At 40.7% G+C, this 20,753-nt stretch overlaps 1 protein-coding gene across 1 annotated transcript in view; it reads right to left on the reverse strand.

The window, feature by feature from the left end:
* cacna2d3 (calcium channel, voltage dependent, alpha2/delta subunit 3) overlaps positions 1–18,765 on the reverse strand; it is a gene marked incomplete at its 5' end in the record, with an annotated part of 38,134 nt that extends 19,369 nt beyond the window's left edge. The window contains 11 exons of the mRNA XM_080424781.1: positions 853–966; positions 3,541–3,630; positions 3,743–3,817; positions 4,128–4,278; positions 4,605–4,665; positions 5,420–5,551; positions 7,195–7,357; positions 11,644–11,703; positions 13,449–13,565; positions 16,915–16,996; positions 18,641–18,765. Of these exons, the coding sequence (XP_080280907.1) occupies positions 853–966; positions 3,541–3,630; positions 3,743–3,817; positions 4,128–4,278; positions 4,605–4,665; positions 5,420–5,551; positions 7,195–7,357; positions 11,644–11,703; positions 13,449–13,565; positions 16,915–16,996; positions 18,641–18,765 (1,170 nt within the window). The remainder of the gene's footprint in view (positions 1–852; positions 967–3,540; positions 3,631–3,742; positions 3,818–4,127; positions 4,279–4,604; positions 4,666–5,419; positions 5,552–7,194; positions 7,358–11,643; positions 11,704–13,448; positions 13,566–16,914; positions 16,997–18,640) is intronic.
* Between the last annotated feature and the right edge of the window lie 1,988 nt (positions 18,766–20,753).

A 20,753-nucleotide genomic window follows, 5' to 3' on the forward strand; every position in this document is an offset into this window, starting at 1 on the left:
AGAGCCGTTGTTTTGCTGTGAATGGCATTGCAGTCTATTTCATTTCAATTACTTCTGTATAAAGGTCTTACAATGCCCGAAAAATAAAAAAACAACCCCACACCCTCCACATAAAGCCAGCCTGCCCTGAGGTGGTAGGTAGCGTCTGGGACGCGAGTTGGGGCAAACAGGGGCCATGGCATACACAGTGCTCCAGAAAGTAGAGGGCCAAAGTCAAGTCGGGTCAGTCTGCTGAGGGACCTCAGAGGTCACTGAATGCAACGATTACCCGATGGCAACTCAAAGCTCAGTGTTCAAGTTTGTTCGTTTTTTTTTTGTTCTTTTTGCGCAGCTGATGTGGTGAAAAAAGGTCTGAATTAGCTGTCACAAAATAGTGAATGTGCTATACCTCCTCTTTAATATGGTGTTGCGTTCAATAAATGTACTGGTTATTGTATTAAATTCTATCACTGATGTTGAAAGTCACAGTGATCGCTTGGGGATTGAGCAGGCTGCATATACAGTACACTGCCCTTGAAAACAGCTAATTCCCCATGTTCCTTTCTCGCGTGGAGAGATGTTACACTCGTGGTGGGTCAGCACATTGAAATATATAATATTGACATAGATTTTTACATTACCATGTTAATGTTAACCTGTAATAAAGTACGAAACCAATTCTTCAAAATGTCAAGACCGGAAAAATCATCTGACACAAAGACAGTATTACAATGTACTGCCATTTTCGCTGGAAGGAAAATGCTTTACGAGCAGAAATTTCAGGAAAAGCACGTGCAGGAAGTCAGTACCAATAGGGAATGATGATAAATGGGGTTGGACAGCATGTGAATATGTGAAAGAGTCCAGTGTCACCTTTCTGTCTGGCCAGTTGAACTTTTCAAAGACCTCATCGTACATCTTCGTCGCCCCGTCAGTCACAAGCATGATGGCTTGGCTGCACCCACTGCCACGTCCAGTCTGGTTGAACTGCAGAGAGAGAGGGAACACCAGTGGTTGAAAAAGTACTCAAATTTTTTACATTAAGTATCAATACTGCAATGTAGAAACACTTTGTTATACAAGTAAAAGTCTGGTAATAAAAATTGACTTGAGTCCACGGACCATCAGATAGGTATACAGTCTTGTTTCGATTGCATCTGATGATGTCTGATATGGCAGCTGTGGTGTCTCGGGGACTAGATCACGCTATTGTCTTTGTAAATAAACTTGGGAAGTGTGTGGAACACACTAATCTGATGCCAGGAGATGTATTGCGGTAATTAACTGGCTTATTGACCTGTGACAGAGTGAATGTAGCGAAATACAACAGCATGAAGCACCATAATCACCGGATAAAAGCTGCTGAGTAGCTTACTGCCTACTACCACACACACACACGCACCCGCACCGGCACCCGCACCCACACCCACACCCCCACACACACACACACACACACACACACACACACACACACACACATGGGTGGACATACAGCAAAAAGTATTTTGATACATTACAAATACTGGGTCAGAAATGTATCACAATGCAAATACAAAATACTGGTCTGAGAAATGCATTTATAGATACAAATACATATTGTGTATTTTGGAAATACGTGAAAATGCATTTGATAAAAACTAATGCAATGATTAGTCAATTCATAGATTGATTGCCAAATATTAAATTAATTGCCTATGTCAGAATTTCTAAGAATAAATTGATCATACAAGCAGAGGTGTTTTCAGGGTGTTTGGAGCAGGCAGCAAAAATGTTTACCACTGTGTCTGAGAGTGCAGGCCATAGTGACCGTGTTATCATCGAAAGCTAGGCAAGAACTATGGCATGAGACTGAATGCACAATCCTACACAGAGCTGCCTCTACGCCTGTACTTCACAGACACCAGGATACTGACCATGATACTGAGACCAGGATACTGACACCAAGATACTGACACCAAGATACTGACACCAGGATACTGACACCAAAAAACTGACCAGGATACTGACACAGGATACTGACACAGGATACTGACAAAGATACTGAAGATACTGCAAGTATTTGAAATAAATACATGTATTTCAAATACTGCCCATCTCTGCAGCACACACACACCCACACACACACCCGCACCCGCACACTCACACTCACACGCGCACGCACGCGCGCAGGCGCACACACACGCACGCACGCACGCACGCACGCACACACACACACACACACACAGACACACACACACACACACACACACACACACACACACACACACACACACACACCTGTGTATGACTGATTAATTGTTTGCGATTATAATAGGATTATAATATATCGTTGCTGTCCGGCAGAAACCAGCTAACTAACTTGACACTTTTGCATTTTTTCCCATAAATCAGGGCCATTGAACACCCTTTACGTCTGTGTGTTGGTAAAAAAAAATATTGAAACAATGAAAAGCATTAAAAAGCGCTTCTGACAAAACCAGCTAACTCCATTGGATCCTCAAATTTTCTGCTAAACCAGCTGGTTTTGCTGAGTCAAGGCTCCACCCCCTTTTGACCTCCAACCTCATTGTGAGCTTGGAGGTCCATTCAGCTGTTCTTATCGATGATGAACAAAACCTCCTAACTGCACTTTTTTCATTTCCTGAAAAATGAACATTTTGGAGTTAGATGGTTTCTGCCGGACAGCAGAGATATGTAACTACATTCACATATAATACTACATAATATCACATTTAATTTCATCACATCATGAGGTGTGCACTTCAAGGGAAGCTAGTGGATGCATCTCCTTTTGATACTGTCTGTGATAGGCTGCAGTCTGAATTTATTCCATTGCCACCGGTGTAACAATGAATTTAAAGAGCAAGCTATTGGCTACACGATTACCATATTCATTGCAGGGCTTTAATTAATCTGACAAATGCAGATGTAAAAGCTGTTCTCCCTCAGCCATTGTGGTGCAGCCAAAGCTTGCCTGAAAACAGTGAGATAAAAGGAGCGCAGAGTGGCTCCTGGTCTTATCTGCTTTGTGTTCCAATCAGCCACGTTATTAATCATCGACATTAATTAGAACCATTAATCACACTTCAGAATAGAGGTGTCTGTGTTCGGAGGGCAGAACAGGGACAGCGCTGGAGCGTTTCGATGGAAGACACCTCTTCCCGGCTCGCACGTACGTTTACTGGAGCACTTTTTTATGATTTGGTTTAGAACACACTAAACCAAATCAACATGACTCCAGTGCCAACTTCCTTCGATTGTAAATGAGAGTTTAAACATTCATTCTAGTCAAGTGTAAATGTTCAATGTTATCGACAGACGACAGCTAAAGAATGAATGAATATTCACCTAAACTTGCTGTGGCTTATTGCATCAGCAGTTATGTTATAGTTATTCAAGTGGATTATAGTCTTATGACACAAAATGTATTTTGTTTAATCCTAAATCCTAAGAACTAAAGTGCACTTTAACATAAGGTGTTATTAACATCCCACTGCAGTAGTAAATACAACTTGATTACACAGATACATAACAGGTTAACATGTATATATATGAACTTACATCGTTGAGGATAGTGAATGCTTCGGTCAGAGCGTCGCCCAGCAGCCCGATCCCCTTGGCAAACAATTTATCCAGATGATCCCGGAAATGCTGACAGATGACAAGGTTAGAGTTGACGAGAGGATTTAAACTGTAATAATAGCAAATTAAATCTGATAAGAACTGCGTATGTTCAATTACTGTCAGTCTGAATAGGACTCACCAGTTTATTAGCTCTGTCAGCGCGGACCAGCGTGCCATTCAAGCAAGGCTCCACGTAGTGTATCTCCTGATTATACTTTGAGCACAGAGGATAAGTAGACATTAGAGGTTGTACAAACCCAAAACATTGAAATCTTCAGTGTTCATTTAATACTGAGGTCTTTACTGTTTGGATCAGTCAGTGATCTTTAGTAGAATCATTTCATTTCATTAGATAAGCGAAGTGATGAGTCAGATATTACGCACAGACATACTGACAGTTAAAGACACACATAGCACGCATGCAGTCACACATAAACACACACATACACACACACACACACTCACAAACAAATAAATGTATTGGACACAAAATGCAGAACACAAAGTTTTGCTGTGTGATTTACCGCAAGGATGTTGAAGAAGTCATCATCTCCGAATGTGTCCAATATGGAGGCGACCGTCTGTCTGGCAATGGTCAGCCTCAGTCCCTTCATGCTTCCACTAACATCTACCAAGATTATAACATCCTTAGGAGATGTGGCTGCCTGAATGTACCTGCAATATGGAGAAAAACGCATATGAGCATGGTAGTGGAGGACAGAACAGACTAGAGCAAAGGTAATGATTTCTTTACTTTACAGACAATATGTTATGGGACCTGAGAAAACCTATAATTGACCGTATACAATTTTGGTATTTAGCAGACGGACAACACAAGATAATACATCAAATGCATAGGAATAGTAATCTAATAATAAAGTAATACATAAGTAAACCAATAATCTAAGAATAACTAATACATACGTAAACCAAGAACCTATCATCAGGGTCGCCAGGTCAATGTAAAGTATATATAAGTATATATATATGTAAAGGCATACCACTTCCTGTTTCTGCAGTCAAAACCAATAACACCGTGCTCATCTGGATGCCACTTCACCCCTGGGGGATAAAAGAACATCAGACAGTGACATGTGCACTCTCATAGTTAAATAAAATAACTCAAGATGGGCAAACGCTGCGTTGGAAGGACAATACTACAGTATAGCAAATCTGAAAAGTAACAATAGAATGGTGCTGTCAGTTCAAAGAGTAATCTCTAGGTCTAGAGAACACAGTGACAGCTGATAAATGATGTCAGAGATTGCTGCAATAGAACTTCCTATAATTTAGATGAATAAAGCAGTAGGTGCATCACAGGGTCATATTATCTCCTGCTGTATATCAGATCTCAATATGCCTTTGCTCTGTGCACTATAACGGGGCCTCCTGCACCCCTGCTATCATTGTAATGGTCCAATGGCTTTTGTAGGCTCCAATACATCTGGACTGCATTCCAATAGGCTATGGCTGCAGCAGACCCACATTGGCAAAATTCTGATTAATTCTCTACTGTATATATGCATCCTCTCTGATGGTCTGTAAAATTACAACATTAGCCAAATCACCCTTTTAGTGATCCTATTTCAAGTTTTCTCAATGCCCCCTCCACACTGATGGCTCCCTTGAGATATCAACAGAGATGAGAGAGAGAGAGAGAGAGAGAGAGAGAGAGAGAGAGAGAGAGAGAGAGAGAGAGAGAGAGAGAGAGAGAGATGCAGAAACAGACACTGACAAAAGGATAGAGAGACAGAGACAGGAAAAAAGCTTGACAAGCAGAGAGACAGAGGGACAAATGGAAAGCTATAAAACTCACCAGGGTACTGTCTGAAGAAGCCCTTGGCACTCCCGAAGTACTGCCAAATAAGTGACGGGTCCCTTTCAAAATTATCCACAAACACTTTATTTAGGGCTTCGGACCAATACACACCATTCACTATATCAGGATCTGGGGACAGAAAGTTGGTGGGAAAGGATCCAGTGAAGAGACAACAGAGCTGTACAGTCAGTGGTACATTTACTTAAGTACTGTACTTAAGTACAATTTTGAGTTATTTGTACTTTACTTGAGTATTTCCAATTTCCAATACTTTTACTTCTACTCCACTACAACTCAGAGGCAAATATTGTACTTTTACTCCATCACAAATTATTTGAAAACTTTAGTTACTAGTTACTTTTTTTTTAAAAGATTTTAATTATTATTACAAAACATACATTAACCACTTCAGCCCTATATACATTTCGGCCATTTGAAAATAGACGATCTACAAGCTCACAATGCGTCGCATCGCAACGCATTGTGAGCTTGTAGATCTGCTATTTTCCAAAGAGTTGAGAGAACTTGAAATGGGACATTCTGCATAATGAGTACTTTAACTTTTGGTACTTTTAAGTACATTTTGATGCCAATACTTTTGTACTTTCACTCAAGTACATTTTGAATTCCGGACTTTTACTTGTAACAGAGTATTTCTATATCGCAATATTGATACTTTTACTTAAGTAAACAGTACAGTATACAGGCGGAAGAGAGACACAAACAGATTACTGTCATTTGGCAGGATTTGCACTGTTGACCTTTGTCCCTTACTCTGAACCTAACCCTCAAGGAGGAACAATGGCCGTGACTAAATAATTCCACTCCCCTCCTGCTATTGGAAGTGCCGGCGGTCCGCTCCTCCTTTTGAGATGAGAACAAGAGAGGAAAAGGAGCACTATCTGGGAACCAATTACAGCCAAACAAAAGGACTGGAGAGGTGTGACACACTCCACGCCGTAAAACAAGGAGCCACTGAACACCTCCTGCTCCATCATTACCTTCACTCCTTCCAATGTCTTTGAAAACTGCAAACAGTATCAGGCTGCTCTCTCTCTCTCTCTCTGTCTCACAAACACCATTATTGATCCCTCTGTTACACCTAACCAGCTGTAAAGAGTGCACCTGGCCATTAAGCCCAATTTACAGTGGTGGAAAAAGTACTCACATTTGTTACTTAAGGTAAAGTATCAATACTGCAATGTAGAAATACTCTGTCCGAAAGTAGAAAGTACTCATTATGCAGAATGTCCCATTTCACAAGTTTTCAAATGTATAATGAAATGACTAATCTTTTGGAAAATAGCAGATCTACAAGCTCACAATGCGTCGCATTGCGACGCATTGTGAGCTTGTAGATCGGTTATTTTCAAATGGGCGAAATATATATAGGGCTGAAGTGTTTAATATATATTTTGCGATTAATAATCAAAATCTACAAAGTAACTAGTAACTAAAGTTTTCAAGTAATTGTAGTGGAGTAAAAGTACAATATTTGCCTCTGAGATGTAGTGGAGTACTCAAAAGTGTACTTAAGGACAGTACTTGAGTAAATGTACTTTGTTACTTTACACCACTGCCAATTTATAATTTGGCGAGCAGCATTTGCAAGAATTGGTCATTTTGGTAGTTTTGGTATGACAAAATATCAAATGTGCTGTTACACTCCCCTTTCCTGTACTTTCCTTGGTCGCCAGCTCGGCAGGTAAATAATGCTGCCATTTACCTGGATAATGGTGGCATGTGTCAGTGCAGTGTGCTGTTGTTCTTACCTTTGTTGTACATATTGGTGGGCACCTGCACCACGCTCAGGCTGAGATTGACGGGGATATCGTTGAAATGGTCGTTGGGCTCCAGCAGGAATTCTCCTCCCAGCTCCACGTTATTGCCCTCCTCGTCCACTTCATTGATCAGCACTGCGTTGAAATACTCATACTGAGGAGAAACAGTCACAGTGCACATGTTACAGCACATGTATACAGTGCAAATAGAAACATGACAAAATAGCAGATCTATACCAACATTGTCTCACTCCCCAAAATGCATATTGTGACTTCTTTGGGACAGACATCCCAAGAAGTCAAATGGTGGCTGGAAGGGGGTATATACCCTTCCAGTCAAACAGTGACTGGAAGGGGGTACCCTGTCTCGCTGGGCGCTATTATTGTTTCAATGGGAGGCGAGACATAAGGGAGCACTTGTTTTCTGCCCTTGCGTTTTTCGGCAAAGAGATTTGGTGTAGAGGGAAAAGAGAGAGGACCAAGTACAGAGCTGACCTCGGCCTGGCGCACCAGCCTGGCACACCCATACGGTCTGGTGCCACCATTACATGTGATTCATATTTTCTGAAGTCAAGATAGAGGTGTTTTTCCATAAACACAGTGAAGCCAGGGCAATGTCACAGCCACAGAGGGAAGAAACTAAAAATCACTGATTGTGCCCCAGTGACATCCCTGAGGTAAACTTTTCAGCACAACTTTGGCACCGTTTCAGAGACACACACACTTACACAGTGTTATGTCTGTGAATGAAGCATTCGACCCCACAACAAATAAGACAATATACGCGTTAATGTTGAACCTCAAGATGGTCTCCCTTTAAGTATATAGGTGGGCAATCTGGGCATAGTTAGCTCCTTGACTGTGGGACTGTCTGCCCATGGGTCTTTTCTTTTTTACAGTGAGTTTGACTGGCCTGGCCTGTCCTTCACTGACTGCTCCTGCAAGCCCTGTTAGAGGAGAGACTCTCTCATCCTGTCTAAGCAGCCTGCCTGCAGCCTCTGCTCCTGGGTGTGTGGCAGAGAGACAGAGAGAGAGAGAGAGAGAGAGAGAGAGAGAGAGAGAGAGAGAGAGAGAGAGAGAGAGAGAGAGAGAGAGAGAGGGTTGGGTGATGGACTCTATACCATACTTGGGGGAGGCATCACCATCCAGCAGCATCTGACAGCTCATACCACGCCTGAGCGCCTCTCTGACGAGCTGAGGCGGGGCGGTGGGGTTGGTGGGAGAGAGCTGCTAAGAGAGAGGGGCGGGGGAAGTAAAATGTGCACTCTCAGCAGAACTTATAGCACTAGAGAGAGAGAGAGAGGCACGTTAACCGCCGGGGTTATTACTGTAGAGCAGGTAGGGGACACTGCAGCTCCCTGAGACGCCCCAATGACTCTTACACCACTGCAGTTAGCTGGTGCCTATACTGCAGCCATTTGCACCCTACTATATAGTTGGCCCGGGACATTATTGCCGTTACCAGACCTGCCTTAATACTGGACATGTGGTGTCTCTCTCTAATCTTTATGCTACATAGGTTTAACAAGGCCAGATTGAGCATTGGTGCGGCTGTTACATCTTAACACCCTAATAGAGTGGTCCAAGTAAAAAGCCACCTTAAGTTGCCTTCCACTGATTCAATGTATAGCAGCGTTTGAGAGCAAGTGCTGCGCAAAATGCAGTGTAATATTGCTCATAGTTTAGCAAAAACATAAACCTTTCCTTTTCAAGAATGTTGCCTTTTTGCAATTTGTATGTAAACGTTAAGAATATAGCTTACCTCTTATTTTGTGATAAATATGGTGAAGTAGGACGTGGTCATGCCATAATGGTTGATATTTAAATATTATCATAATGATAACACAAATTCAAAAGCCATCTTAAAAAGTTTTAATGCAGAAACAGCAGAAATCAACTTGATTATTTATTATTTAATGGAGAATTATTATCTTTTGCCTGATAACATTTTGAATGAAAAACAGAGAGCCTATAAAGCTTGATTCTTAATTTTGCAGAATAAAAAAATAACATAGCCTACCTGATCATTTTGTAAGAAAACAGATTAATATATATGTTTTAAAGCATATGGGCCCATTATTAGCCTAGGCTACTACTTTAATAAAAGTTATAACTAAAAGTTGTAGGTTAAATAATCATCTTTTCATCAAGATTAGACTAAAAGGCTATTTCCATCCTCTCAAAGTTTGTTTAATAAAATAAAATAAAAAAAACACACAGTACGATCAGCTGATCCATGTGCCCTTGGATACCTGTGTGTGTGTCAAAGTAAAGCAGCACTCAGCGACCCTAACGCACGAGTCACGACACTGAGATACGAGAAGCCATCTTATCTAATCTCATTGTGGCTGCATCATGGTGAAACTATTATCATAACATCACGTCATTATCGCAGCCCAGGTGGATATTGGATTACACATCCTTATACCGTTAACTACTTCAATGAAGTTGCTAGGCCAGGATGGTAGGCTGTAGGCTTATAGAAGTGAACGACACATTAGCCTATTGTGGGGGATTTGTTTTTGAAGTAGGCTATGTATCTGTCAGATTAATGTTTGGAATGACTATAAAGATAGCCAGCAGCCCAGCACCTATAGGACCTACCAAAAACGTCAAAACGGCTGAAAGTCAAATTAGCTACAATATTTCAGTTGGCTCAAAAACGCGATATAATAACATGGTCATTTAGCATGTTTATTAGCCTACATGATATAAAAACGAGAGAAACGGGCAGACTTATTTTGTGAATCATCTCACGTCGTAGCTAAATCTATGAGTTTCACAAATCACAAATGTGTCGTTTATTGAATGGTGACTGACGTCGCGCCTAAGTTTGTTAACAACGGGTCAAATAAATATTTTTTAATAGGAGATATAGGCCTATCCATGGGTAAAAGACAAAGCTAGCTTTTAGTTAAATGTTTTAAACTCGAAGGTAGAATGGAAATAACTTCCACGTTAATTATGACATGAAAAAAATATTAAATAAATAAAAAATACCTCGAAAAGCGGTAAACATAACAAAATCATACAAATGTTTTCTGAAAGAGGAAACGGTCAAAACCAACTTGCTCTGTAGGCTATATTTTCAGGCTTATAATAATAAATAATAGCCTACATTTATGACCATCAGAGAAACTGAGAGGCAATGAGGTGATTGAAATGTATTCATATGATGTAAATGCTTCTATTAACTGGAAAGCGGCTGCCATTATTTTAGTATTTTGTTGCTTGACTGGGTTTCCAATCTACACAGTCAGGAAAGTGAAACAATGCACCGTGGTGCACAAGACTTTCATTTATCTTTGTCTACTGGAGAAAAAAAGGAGAGAAAGAAAGCGATGGAGAAAGAGAGAGAGAAATGAGAGAGTCAGAGAGAGGGGCTATAGCCTATTCTCCATATGACAGAATTACTGCATTCCCTCCGCAGAGGCAGAGGAAGCTCACTGCGCCAAAAGAAGTCAGCAGCAGCTAAATAATGTCCTTTAAGGAGCTACAATCTGGACACCACAAGAACCCTTGTGTATATGAAATTCAATACCGAGGGATATATGGGCTACTTTTCATACAAATAAAATGAATAAATAAAATACATCTTTGGGTCCTGTATATTCATAAAGCTAAAGACAAAGCCAGCTTTGTCTTTATGGCTTTATGATAACAGGACCCCAAAGATGTATTTTATTTATTGGGCTGCCCATGTGTTACACTTTATTGTTTTTCTCTTTCATGCAAAATCCCTGGCTGGTCCTATAAATCAACATGCAGACAGCACTATCATGTGGGTTCAGAAGACACGAGGTTTAGTTACACTACACCTGACCATGGTGTGGTGACCAAGTTTCATTATCTGACCACGGTGCAGCATTACTGTCCTACATGTTAAAATCCTCATTGCCACATGTTACCAAATGTTTAGATTAAAGAAGCTATATAAGCCTACACGGTAAACAAAAAAATCATCAGTGTTCATTTTGTAGGCTACAGGCCTACTTTCAGTTAATGCACAGGCTGCCTTTGATTTGGCTACACACTTGATAGATAATATCTAAAGATAATACGCCTTTAATAAGAAGAGAAGCCATAGGACGAAGGCTGTCATAACTCACTGTATTGTTTTAAAGTTTAAAACAATACAGTGAGTTACGACAGCCTTCGTCCTATGGCTTCTTCTTATTAAAGGCGTATTATCTATCAAAGCGATAACAGGGCATTAAATTAGACACAAAGGGAAGGGCCTGCAGCACGTTACCCTTCTCTCTCACCTTGCCGCTTCTCTCCAACTCCATTTAAAACGCTCCACCTTCTGACCTCATAACTTATCATAGTTTCCTCTCCATCTTTCTCTCTGTTTACTTCTGTTCCTTTTGGACAAGTCTTGTATTTATATCTATTTTTAAAATTACTTTAGACCTATATATTTTTCGACAGAAGCCTCACCTGCAGGTCTGGGTTTTCTTCATGCTGGTGATGAGCTTCCTCCGCTGCCTCCACAAGCCTCTGATGGAAGGACGGAAATGCACAAATGATACTTATCATTATTACACAGCAACAAACAAAAGAAATCGTCGGTGTTTATTTAAGAGTGTACAAATGAGGTCCATTTGTACATGCTCAGAGTTACAAATAGATAAATTACGTTAAAAAAATAGCATTTGTGTACAACTTTATGTTTTTATCATTTTGGTTTTTTACCTCAGGCATATACAGTGAAATAGCCCATGTGGTTCCCTGGTAGCATTCCCTGGGTGTTTTTTTTAATAGCCCTGCAGAACCCTTTTTTACTTCTGTGGTCTATTGCATGCTGCCTCTCCAAGTCATTATTTTCACAGTCCAACAAATGTCATCAGTGGAAAAGGAATTTGAGAACAATTGGTTGGTTAGCTTTAGATTAGTCTTTAGTTTTTTCCAGACGAGTAGCCTAAAGGCCAACTGGAAAAAGCTGTCTCCAACAAAAAAAAAGTTTGAATAGGCCTATGTTCTTTCCGCAGCCATCTCCAAGTCTATATATGTAGTAGATGTCAATAGGCTACTGTATGTCTGAAAAATGATTGATAGGCAATTGAGGTAAGCAACGTTGGAGCCAGACTAAATGCCATTGCATTGCCCTAGATTTTCCTCCTTGAAATGTGCTTGCTGTGTCGTTTTGGGGGGAATTGCCGCCTAAACATTACAGTCACCCTTGCCTGTGGAACCGACCCGGTAATTAATAACTGTCAAATACGTCAAAAATAACTGCAATGTAAACAGAATTGAGGTTTTACTGCCAACACGGTTGTGGCGACAAAACTCATTTTACCCTGTCGAGTTTCATTCTTAGTCGTCAGCACTGCATGCCAAACGTGAAATTGCAATAAGGCTAAAATAGAATTATTCTTTCCGAATTAAGAAATATCCCTGGTAGACCTATGTTATATTTGTCTTTTGATTAAATATTTCTTATAGGAATGAGACAGGCCTTTTACCCAACTAACAAGCGTGTATTAAATTCAGTTCATTTTTCATAAACGCATTTTTTCCCCCAATTTTGAGCAAGGTGATGACGTTGTCAAATATAGAGCTTTCGTGTTGGAAAAGTCGTCTTTCACAATGCATAAAAGCTACCTGATTTTTTTTTTCATAGGCCACCATGAAGTGTGCCTTGTAAACGCACTCGACTTCTCAACATTGACTCATGTCATTATGTCAATTATTACATCTGTTGTTGTTTTTATGAAATTGAATGAGATTTCGTGTAGCCTAGCATTGGGTATTTCATGATTTATAGTGCACAACAACCCAGGCAGCCAGAGATAACCGTTATCATCACCCAACACTCACTGGGAGGTAGGCCTATGCTATACGTACAGTAGGCCTAACAGCTATCTCTCTGCTAAGGGTCTCACGGGAAGAATGCCGGTGCTAAACAGGGCTTTGGGGACATCATGTGAACGGCATATCGGCTCCAGTCCGTCCCAGTAGAATATTTGATTGATCTAACACAGCCATATTGCAACTGGCCATTCTATCTATTCTACATCTTTAAGATATTGGGGTATTTTATGTATAGGACAAATAACAATGGGTGGGGTTTGCACATCTCCTTTAACAGAATTGCTAAAGGAAGAGAACTAATATTAGATTAACAGCAATAATAATAATAATAATAGGCTTAATAATAATTGTAGGTAATCTATATATATATAGTTTTCGTATATATTATTGTATACTGAATAACATTAAAAAGCACTGTTTTTTCCACCTACCCTTGTGGCATCTTGTTTCCTCTTGAACATTTCCTCCATTTTTACTGCCAGGTTTTTGACCACTTTCATGCCATCTATTTCTTCCACTCTGACAGACTTTTCAAATTCCTTATATTTCTGGAAAAATAGCACAAAACATATTGCTTCTGGGCTTTGCACTCAAGGGACACACTTACATGACAAATCGGCTCACAGGTGCAGGTGTATGAAGAAAGTATAAGAAAACCAAACAAAATATACAAGATGTGTGTAGGTACTTGTGAATGAATAATTTGAGTGATAATCTCAAATAATAAAATAAAAATAAACACATAGCCTATAGAGAGAAAGAGAGTTGAATGAAATTGAATTGAGAGTTGAGAAGAGAGAGAGAGAGAGAGAGAGAGAGAGAGAGAGAGAGAGAGAGAGAGAGAGAGAGAGAGAGAGAGAATGTGTGTGTGTGTGTGTGTGTGTGTGTGTGTGTGTGTGTGTGTGTGTGTGTGTGTGTGTGTGTGTGTGTGTGTGTGTGTGTGTGTGTGTGCGTGCGTGTGCATGCGTGTGTGTGTGCGTGCGTGCGCGTGCAGGTTTGGATTTTTTTCTGTGTGAACAGTTAGACATTATTATGGTGTAATTATCGTCGTGTATTTACACAATTTCTTACCCATATAGAGGGGAAATCATTAAATAAAGCTTCTTCTAAGCCCTTAAGTGGCACCAACTATCTGACAAGCTTCAGCCAACCGGGCCCATCAGATCAGATGACTGGCTGATAAAATGTATCCCGCAAACAGACAGTGAATGATTGATGGGCTTTATCTTGTCTGACAAGATGTATCTCTCTGTCGCTGATTGGCTGAAGGGGCCAGGCTGGGTGGGCAAGGGGGCGGGTCCGAGTCTGAAGGCTATGCACGGTTGGAGGGTAATTGAAATGGAGTCAGAGCACAAGAGAAAGATAATAACGTGTCAAGCTCTGGCGATTCTGGATAATGAACTACACCTCACATAATGCTGATTCTGCTAGACTCACACAGGACACGCACTGATACAGAACAAAGCCCAGTAGAACAGACAGGGTATATCATTACATAACATCACAACTCCCTCCTGCATGCAAAAAAATAAAAACAAAACCCTTAATGTTACACACGCTCCATTCACCCACATTAGATACAAATGCACACGTTAAAGTACACACTCAAACACGCATTATACCTTGTACACACACACACACACACACACACACACACACACACACACACACACACACACACACACACACACACACACACACACACACACACACACACACACACACACACACACACACACACACACACACACACACACACGGCCCAGTAGCCTATACACGAGGCGACAAATTACCTAGTGAAAGGAAGAGTGTGGGCTCGCAGTGGAGCAGAACAGTTCATTTCACGCCTGTCCTCCTCGCCTCAGCAACCCAAGTCCCACCCAACCCCTCTCTCCCCCCCTCCCCGTTCCCGCCCCTTGCTCACACTCCTCCAGTCATCAAAGGGAGGTTAACCCCCATCCATCAAAATCCATGATCATGATTATTGATTGTAGGAATAACCAATGCAGAGGTGAGAGGGGACACATGTGAGCCATGATGAATCACTGATCACACACACACAGCCACGAGAAAGCGCCTCTGTCTCTTTTCTCTCCCATGCTGTCCCCAGCAGAACTCTGAATGGAAATCAGGCTAATTCACCATAAACGCATCTAATGATCACCCTTAATGTACAGTCCCTAATGAGCCGTCAGTTCCCTCCCACCTCGCCGCATTGTGCTGACTGGCTGAGAGCTGCTGTTCTCTTCTCACCAGACATGCCTCCATGAACAGGAACATGAGGAGTGCTTGCTATGCGAAAAACACACACACATCTGCTGGGCATTTTTTTTGTACCAATGACTGATATTGTACAAAGGCAAATGCATATTCAATGACGAGGAGAAGTTAAAATTAAAAAAAGAAAAAGAAGGAAAAAAAGAATAATATTTAATTCAAAGAATCGCCACCATGCATTAGTGTGCATTATAATTTTTAGACATAGGTTAATAATACAAATTACGAACGTTTTAGGCCAATGGAGAATAATCTCTGCTTAACCTGACAGCTAAATCTAAAATGTAAATGTTTTACTTTTAAAATAGAAAAAGAAAATATTTGTCTGTCAAAGAAGATATAGATATGTTGAGAAAATCTACTGGTAAAAACGTTACTGAAACTGATGTATTTCAATTTTTTCTATTTCTATTCCAGAATGACATAATATAAAACGTGTGGTCAGAAACTCAAGTGCATTATGCTACACACCAGCGCACACAATCAACATTATGACAAATATTGGGTCTATTTTACACTGTCACATTTAAATTAACATTCAGAGACAATTAACATTAATTTCTCTGTGTACCTTCAATGCACAACCCATACAACAAAACGCTAATTCACACAACAACCCAAACAAAAAAGTCAAATTCAGCACTGACTGCTGTCCAGTCACATGACTCAATTTTGAAACCTTTTTTTTGTTGCCTTGAGGCCTCTGCCACCACCTGGCCAGAGAGGTAAATTACATAATGAATCTACTACTACTACTACTACTGTAGCCTACTGTAGGCCAGTGGTTCTCAACTTGTGGGTCGGGACCCCCAGGGGGTCCCCACATAACCTTTTCAAAACCTAAAAAAAAGAGAAAAGAAAAAAGACCATTACTGCATCAAAAGTAATCAACAAACTATACTATGGGTCAAACATTGGCCAAATTGTCAAATACTATAAGAATATTATTTTGAAAATAGCCGATCTACAGAGCTTGTATCTGCTATTTTCACAATATTTTGTCAAGCAAACTGTAATGCCTCAGCTCCTACAATTCTAAGTGCTTGTTCAGGATGGGAGGTCAAATATGATCATTTTGAGGGGTTGAGAACCACTGCTATAGGCTACCTGTCATCCTGTATTTTCCCTTACTACACCTTCTCCATCCACACCTTCTCATCCCACCACGCTTATTCAATTTGTCTCCTTGTCGTGTTCATATCCCGCGGTTAACTTGGAACTCTTGACTCCAGAGAGTTTAACTGGAGAGATGAGATGAATCAGTGCTGTGGTTAATGGGCCGTATCGGACATATCGCACGCACGCACGCACAGGCACACACACATACACACACACACACACACACACACGCACACACACACACACACACACACACACACACACACACACACACACACACACACACACACACACACACACACACACACACACACACACACACACACACACACACACACACACACACACACACACACACAGCTGAGTGCTGAACACACCTGTCTCCTCTGAAATCAGTATTCAGTTGAATGTATAGGCTACATTTGTACATGACAGACAAAGGTGATTCACATTTAATCAAGTGTATATGTGAAGAGAGGTACAGAGAATAGAAAGTAATACCTTTTGCAGTAGTTGTGATCCAGAATATTTAGCAGAAATAGATTTAATTTCTCCACCAAACGCTGATGCCCATAGCTTCACACTTGAACACAAAAGGAGGCAAAAATAGCATTTCAGCAAAAGCAAGTCTTTATAGCAACAAATAATGTCTATGTTTGCGATGTTTTATATTTCATTATACAGCATTATACAACATTATACAGCTAAAGCCATTATAATGAGCCAAATGGTTCTCCTGCATTCTGTCCTCCTGCACATCAGGGTATAAGATTATGTGATTTTAAAGGCAGAGATGAAGTACCCTTGCGGTAAAAGAAAAAAGAAAAAAAGAAGAGTTCCAAAAAGGACTTGAGCGGACCTTTCTCAAAAATGTTGAAAAAGAAAGCTATAGTGTTATTAAAGGAAGAAAGGTTACAACCTGAAACATTCACAGACAGAGTATATCACATTTAGCTATATCCTACATATACAAATAAAGTTGGTTATTACTATTATTATTAAAAGAGTAATATGATCTTAGTTTTCTATTTCAGTCATATAGCCGACTGTATTTTAGAGACAAACACCTGAAAGACTTGTTAAAGAAGTAGTTCACCCAAAAAATTACCAATTTCTACCAATTACACACCCATGAAGCCTTGGAATTCATGGAGATTCTATAGTTTTTGTCGCATTCCTAAGCAATAATGAGTAGGAGACTCAATACCGGAGACTACTCCGGTCATCAAATAATTGGCTCAGGAAAGGCTTCATGGGGTGTGTAATTGATAGAAAATAAGATTTTTTGGGGGGTGAACTACTCCTTTAAAATAAAAAACTTAACAATAAATCCAATTAAATTGTTGCTCCAACTTTAAGAAAATGCTGAGGCACAATCTATTATAACAGAATCAGATGGGAATCACTAGCACAATGGAAGAGTTCTGCAATGCAGTGCATTCACATTCTATACCTTTGTGAATATTCATGGTGGTATATTACAGATACAATCTAGCCTTAAGACCTGCATGAAAAAGTTGTCAATAACAACTTTAATGTCTTCCTGTGTGGGGTATCATACTGGTGTACTGTTATTATTGTTTTTTATTTATTTACACAGAGTAGCAGGTGTTTAACCTTATTTAAAAAAGTAAAAGTAACTGAGACCCATCACTGATGGAACTTCATATTTGAGTGGTCAGTCGATAATAATTCTATAATAACAAGTTATAATAACTTCAGAAACCCCTTTCAGAAACCTAACGAAATATCTGACAGATATCTGGGTTTACAAGAGGACAAAAGTTTTGAACAGAACCATTTTTAAACCTTAGGCTACTTTGGAGATTTTAGAGAACAAAGTAGCCTATACAGTTCAATGGATAGGCTGCATGCAACTGTTTCAATATATAGCCCAGACTAAAAGGCAGCCGTTTTAAACTTAAGCTTAAAACTAAAGTGCTAAGTCTATGCTTTTAATATGTGATAAATAATGTTGTTTTCATTGCGATTGCATGCATCGCCAAAATAAACAAAGCCTAAATTGCGTGGATTGATCCGATTAGGCTACTCTAATTTGTCTGTTTGAATGATTTCGTTTGCAAATATCTGCACTTCGACAGTGTAGCCTATAGAGTTAAATGAACACTGAGGAATTCACTGTGCATACTGCATAGCAAGATATATAGCCTTATATAAGTTCTGTTTCGTAAAAAGAAAAAGTTGTCAAACATCATTGATCACTCACACTGATAGTGGAATCCCTTGCTGGGACCCTACCGCCTCCGCCACGTTCATGCCGACAGCGATCCAAAAGAGAGGGATGCTGGTGCAGCACATGTGACCAAAGAGCACCATCCAGTTCCACTGCATCTTCAGGATTTGGTATACCTTTCCAACGCGGACTGGATTCCGGGTCAGCTTCTCGTTTCAATCCCGTGAACGAAATAACGGTCAGTCGGTCACGGCGCATTTGAAGGCTCAGTGCATTCCCACCACATCCCCCTCATCAGATCAGATACTCCTACTACTTCCAAGGGGGGCAGCAGTCAGTCCCGAAGCGGCTCCCGTGCCAAAAGAAAAGGAAAAGGATGGCCTTTCACTTCAGCAACGGTCCTGGTTCTCAGGTTCTGGCCCTTCTCCACCAGAGGGCAGAGAGAGAGAGAGAGAGAGAGAGAGAGAGAGAGAGAGAGAGAGAGAGAGAGAGAGAGAGAGAGAGAGAGAGAGAGAGAGAGAGAGAGAGAGAGAGACCCTAATCTGTTTGCGGTTATGCCCCCAGTAGTAGTTTCTTACCGTGTGTTTCTGAGCGGCATATTAGGCTATACGGTATACGGTCTATCGCTGGCGTTTTGGAGATGAACTGTCCGTTTGATCATGGCTATTATAGTCCAAGTGATCAATGTGTGGTCAACTTATAACTATGTAGGCTGAATATCAGAGTTTTACTCGAGAGACAGAGAACCAACCCCCGCTGTGGATGGATGAGATCAATGGGTGCATGCGCTCAGTCGAAGACAGGCAGTTTTCTCTTCTTCAGTAAATGGGCAGCGATCTACAGTAGCCTATAGCCTAGCCCTAAAGGCTACTTCTTTCATAGGTTAGTCTAAGGTTTTCAGAAACACTGGTTTAATTTGTGAAATTTATAAAATTCTTACGGACTATAACGGTAATAATGGGCTGTCTGTCTCTTATATCTAGGCTATACTGTAGCACTGCTTGTAAAACAATTTGTGAAACTGGGTGCTCTGATTGTAGTTGGCTAACTGAAACGATGTCGTAATATTTTCAGTTGTAGCCTACATTTCAAATAAAAAGTTTGTATAGATCATGCTTTTCAAGAGGAGTCCTCCTCTCCGATATATCTACCGGGTGAGTAATGAGACTGCAGAGATTCGCTGCACCAGCACCAGCACCAGCAGCAGCACAATACTCAGAAAGAGCAGAGCTACTGTAGATGGCCGCATCGAGCGCTATTTGTCAGCTACTTGTCACTTTGGCGTGCCAATAAGTGGCGAGTGGACAATCAGTAAAACAAAGGAAAACCGAGACATAAAAGACTTGACGTTTCTGTGTGCAATATTCATCGGGATTTATTAGTAAAAACCCGACGATATTGCCCTATCTGAAGTACGCTGATTAGCCTGCGATAATGATGTCAAGGCAGGCAGGGAAGGGGTTGATGTATCTCCCGCCACACATGCAGTGTTTCGACACGAGCCTTTATTAACTTAGTAATTGCATCGTACATCAAACGCAAGAGGAGCCTGTACTGTCTGGGAGGCGTCGATAAGACACAATACAGGCTTCGCTTTGGATTTGATGACGAGCAATATCAGCCTCCTATCTGACTGGGCCCCAATCACATCTGGCGTGGAGGAGAGGTTGCTTTAATGCTTTAATTAACTATCGACTCCAAATAAACAGTCTTGCAGCACAAAGGAAAGTCCCACCTATTTTGCACGAGACTTCAAGGGGCCGCAATTGCATTGACATTAAGTAGAACAGATTGGCTAAGAAGTGCCTTCAATGACATTAGTGGTGCCTTTTTAAGCATGCGCCAAAGATGTCCACTTGAATCACTGACTAAATTCTCCTCTTCTCCCCATTATTTCATGAACCATTATTATTACAGGCTTAATGAGCCAATAGCACGATCCAGAGAAAATTTATGTCATTTAATTAGAACAATTTTGAAATGACTGAACAAAGGTCTGACAAAATGGTTTAACTGTTTTCATGCAAAAAAAAGAAACGCTTGCGCTGTCCATGGTGGCTCCAAAAAAATAAAATGCTGCAAGTGGATATTGTCGGCGCTATCCTTGGTGCTGATTCTGGTGCACCGTGCAAGGGGCCTGCGTCTT

This window comes from Gymnoscopelus braueri (assembly GCF_963280865.1).
Source record: "Gymnoscopelus braueri genome assembly, chromosome: 3".
Taxonomy (NCBI): Eukaryota; Metazoa; Chordata; class Actinopteri; order Myctophiformes; family Myctophidae; genus Gymnoscopelus; species Gymnoscopelus braueri.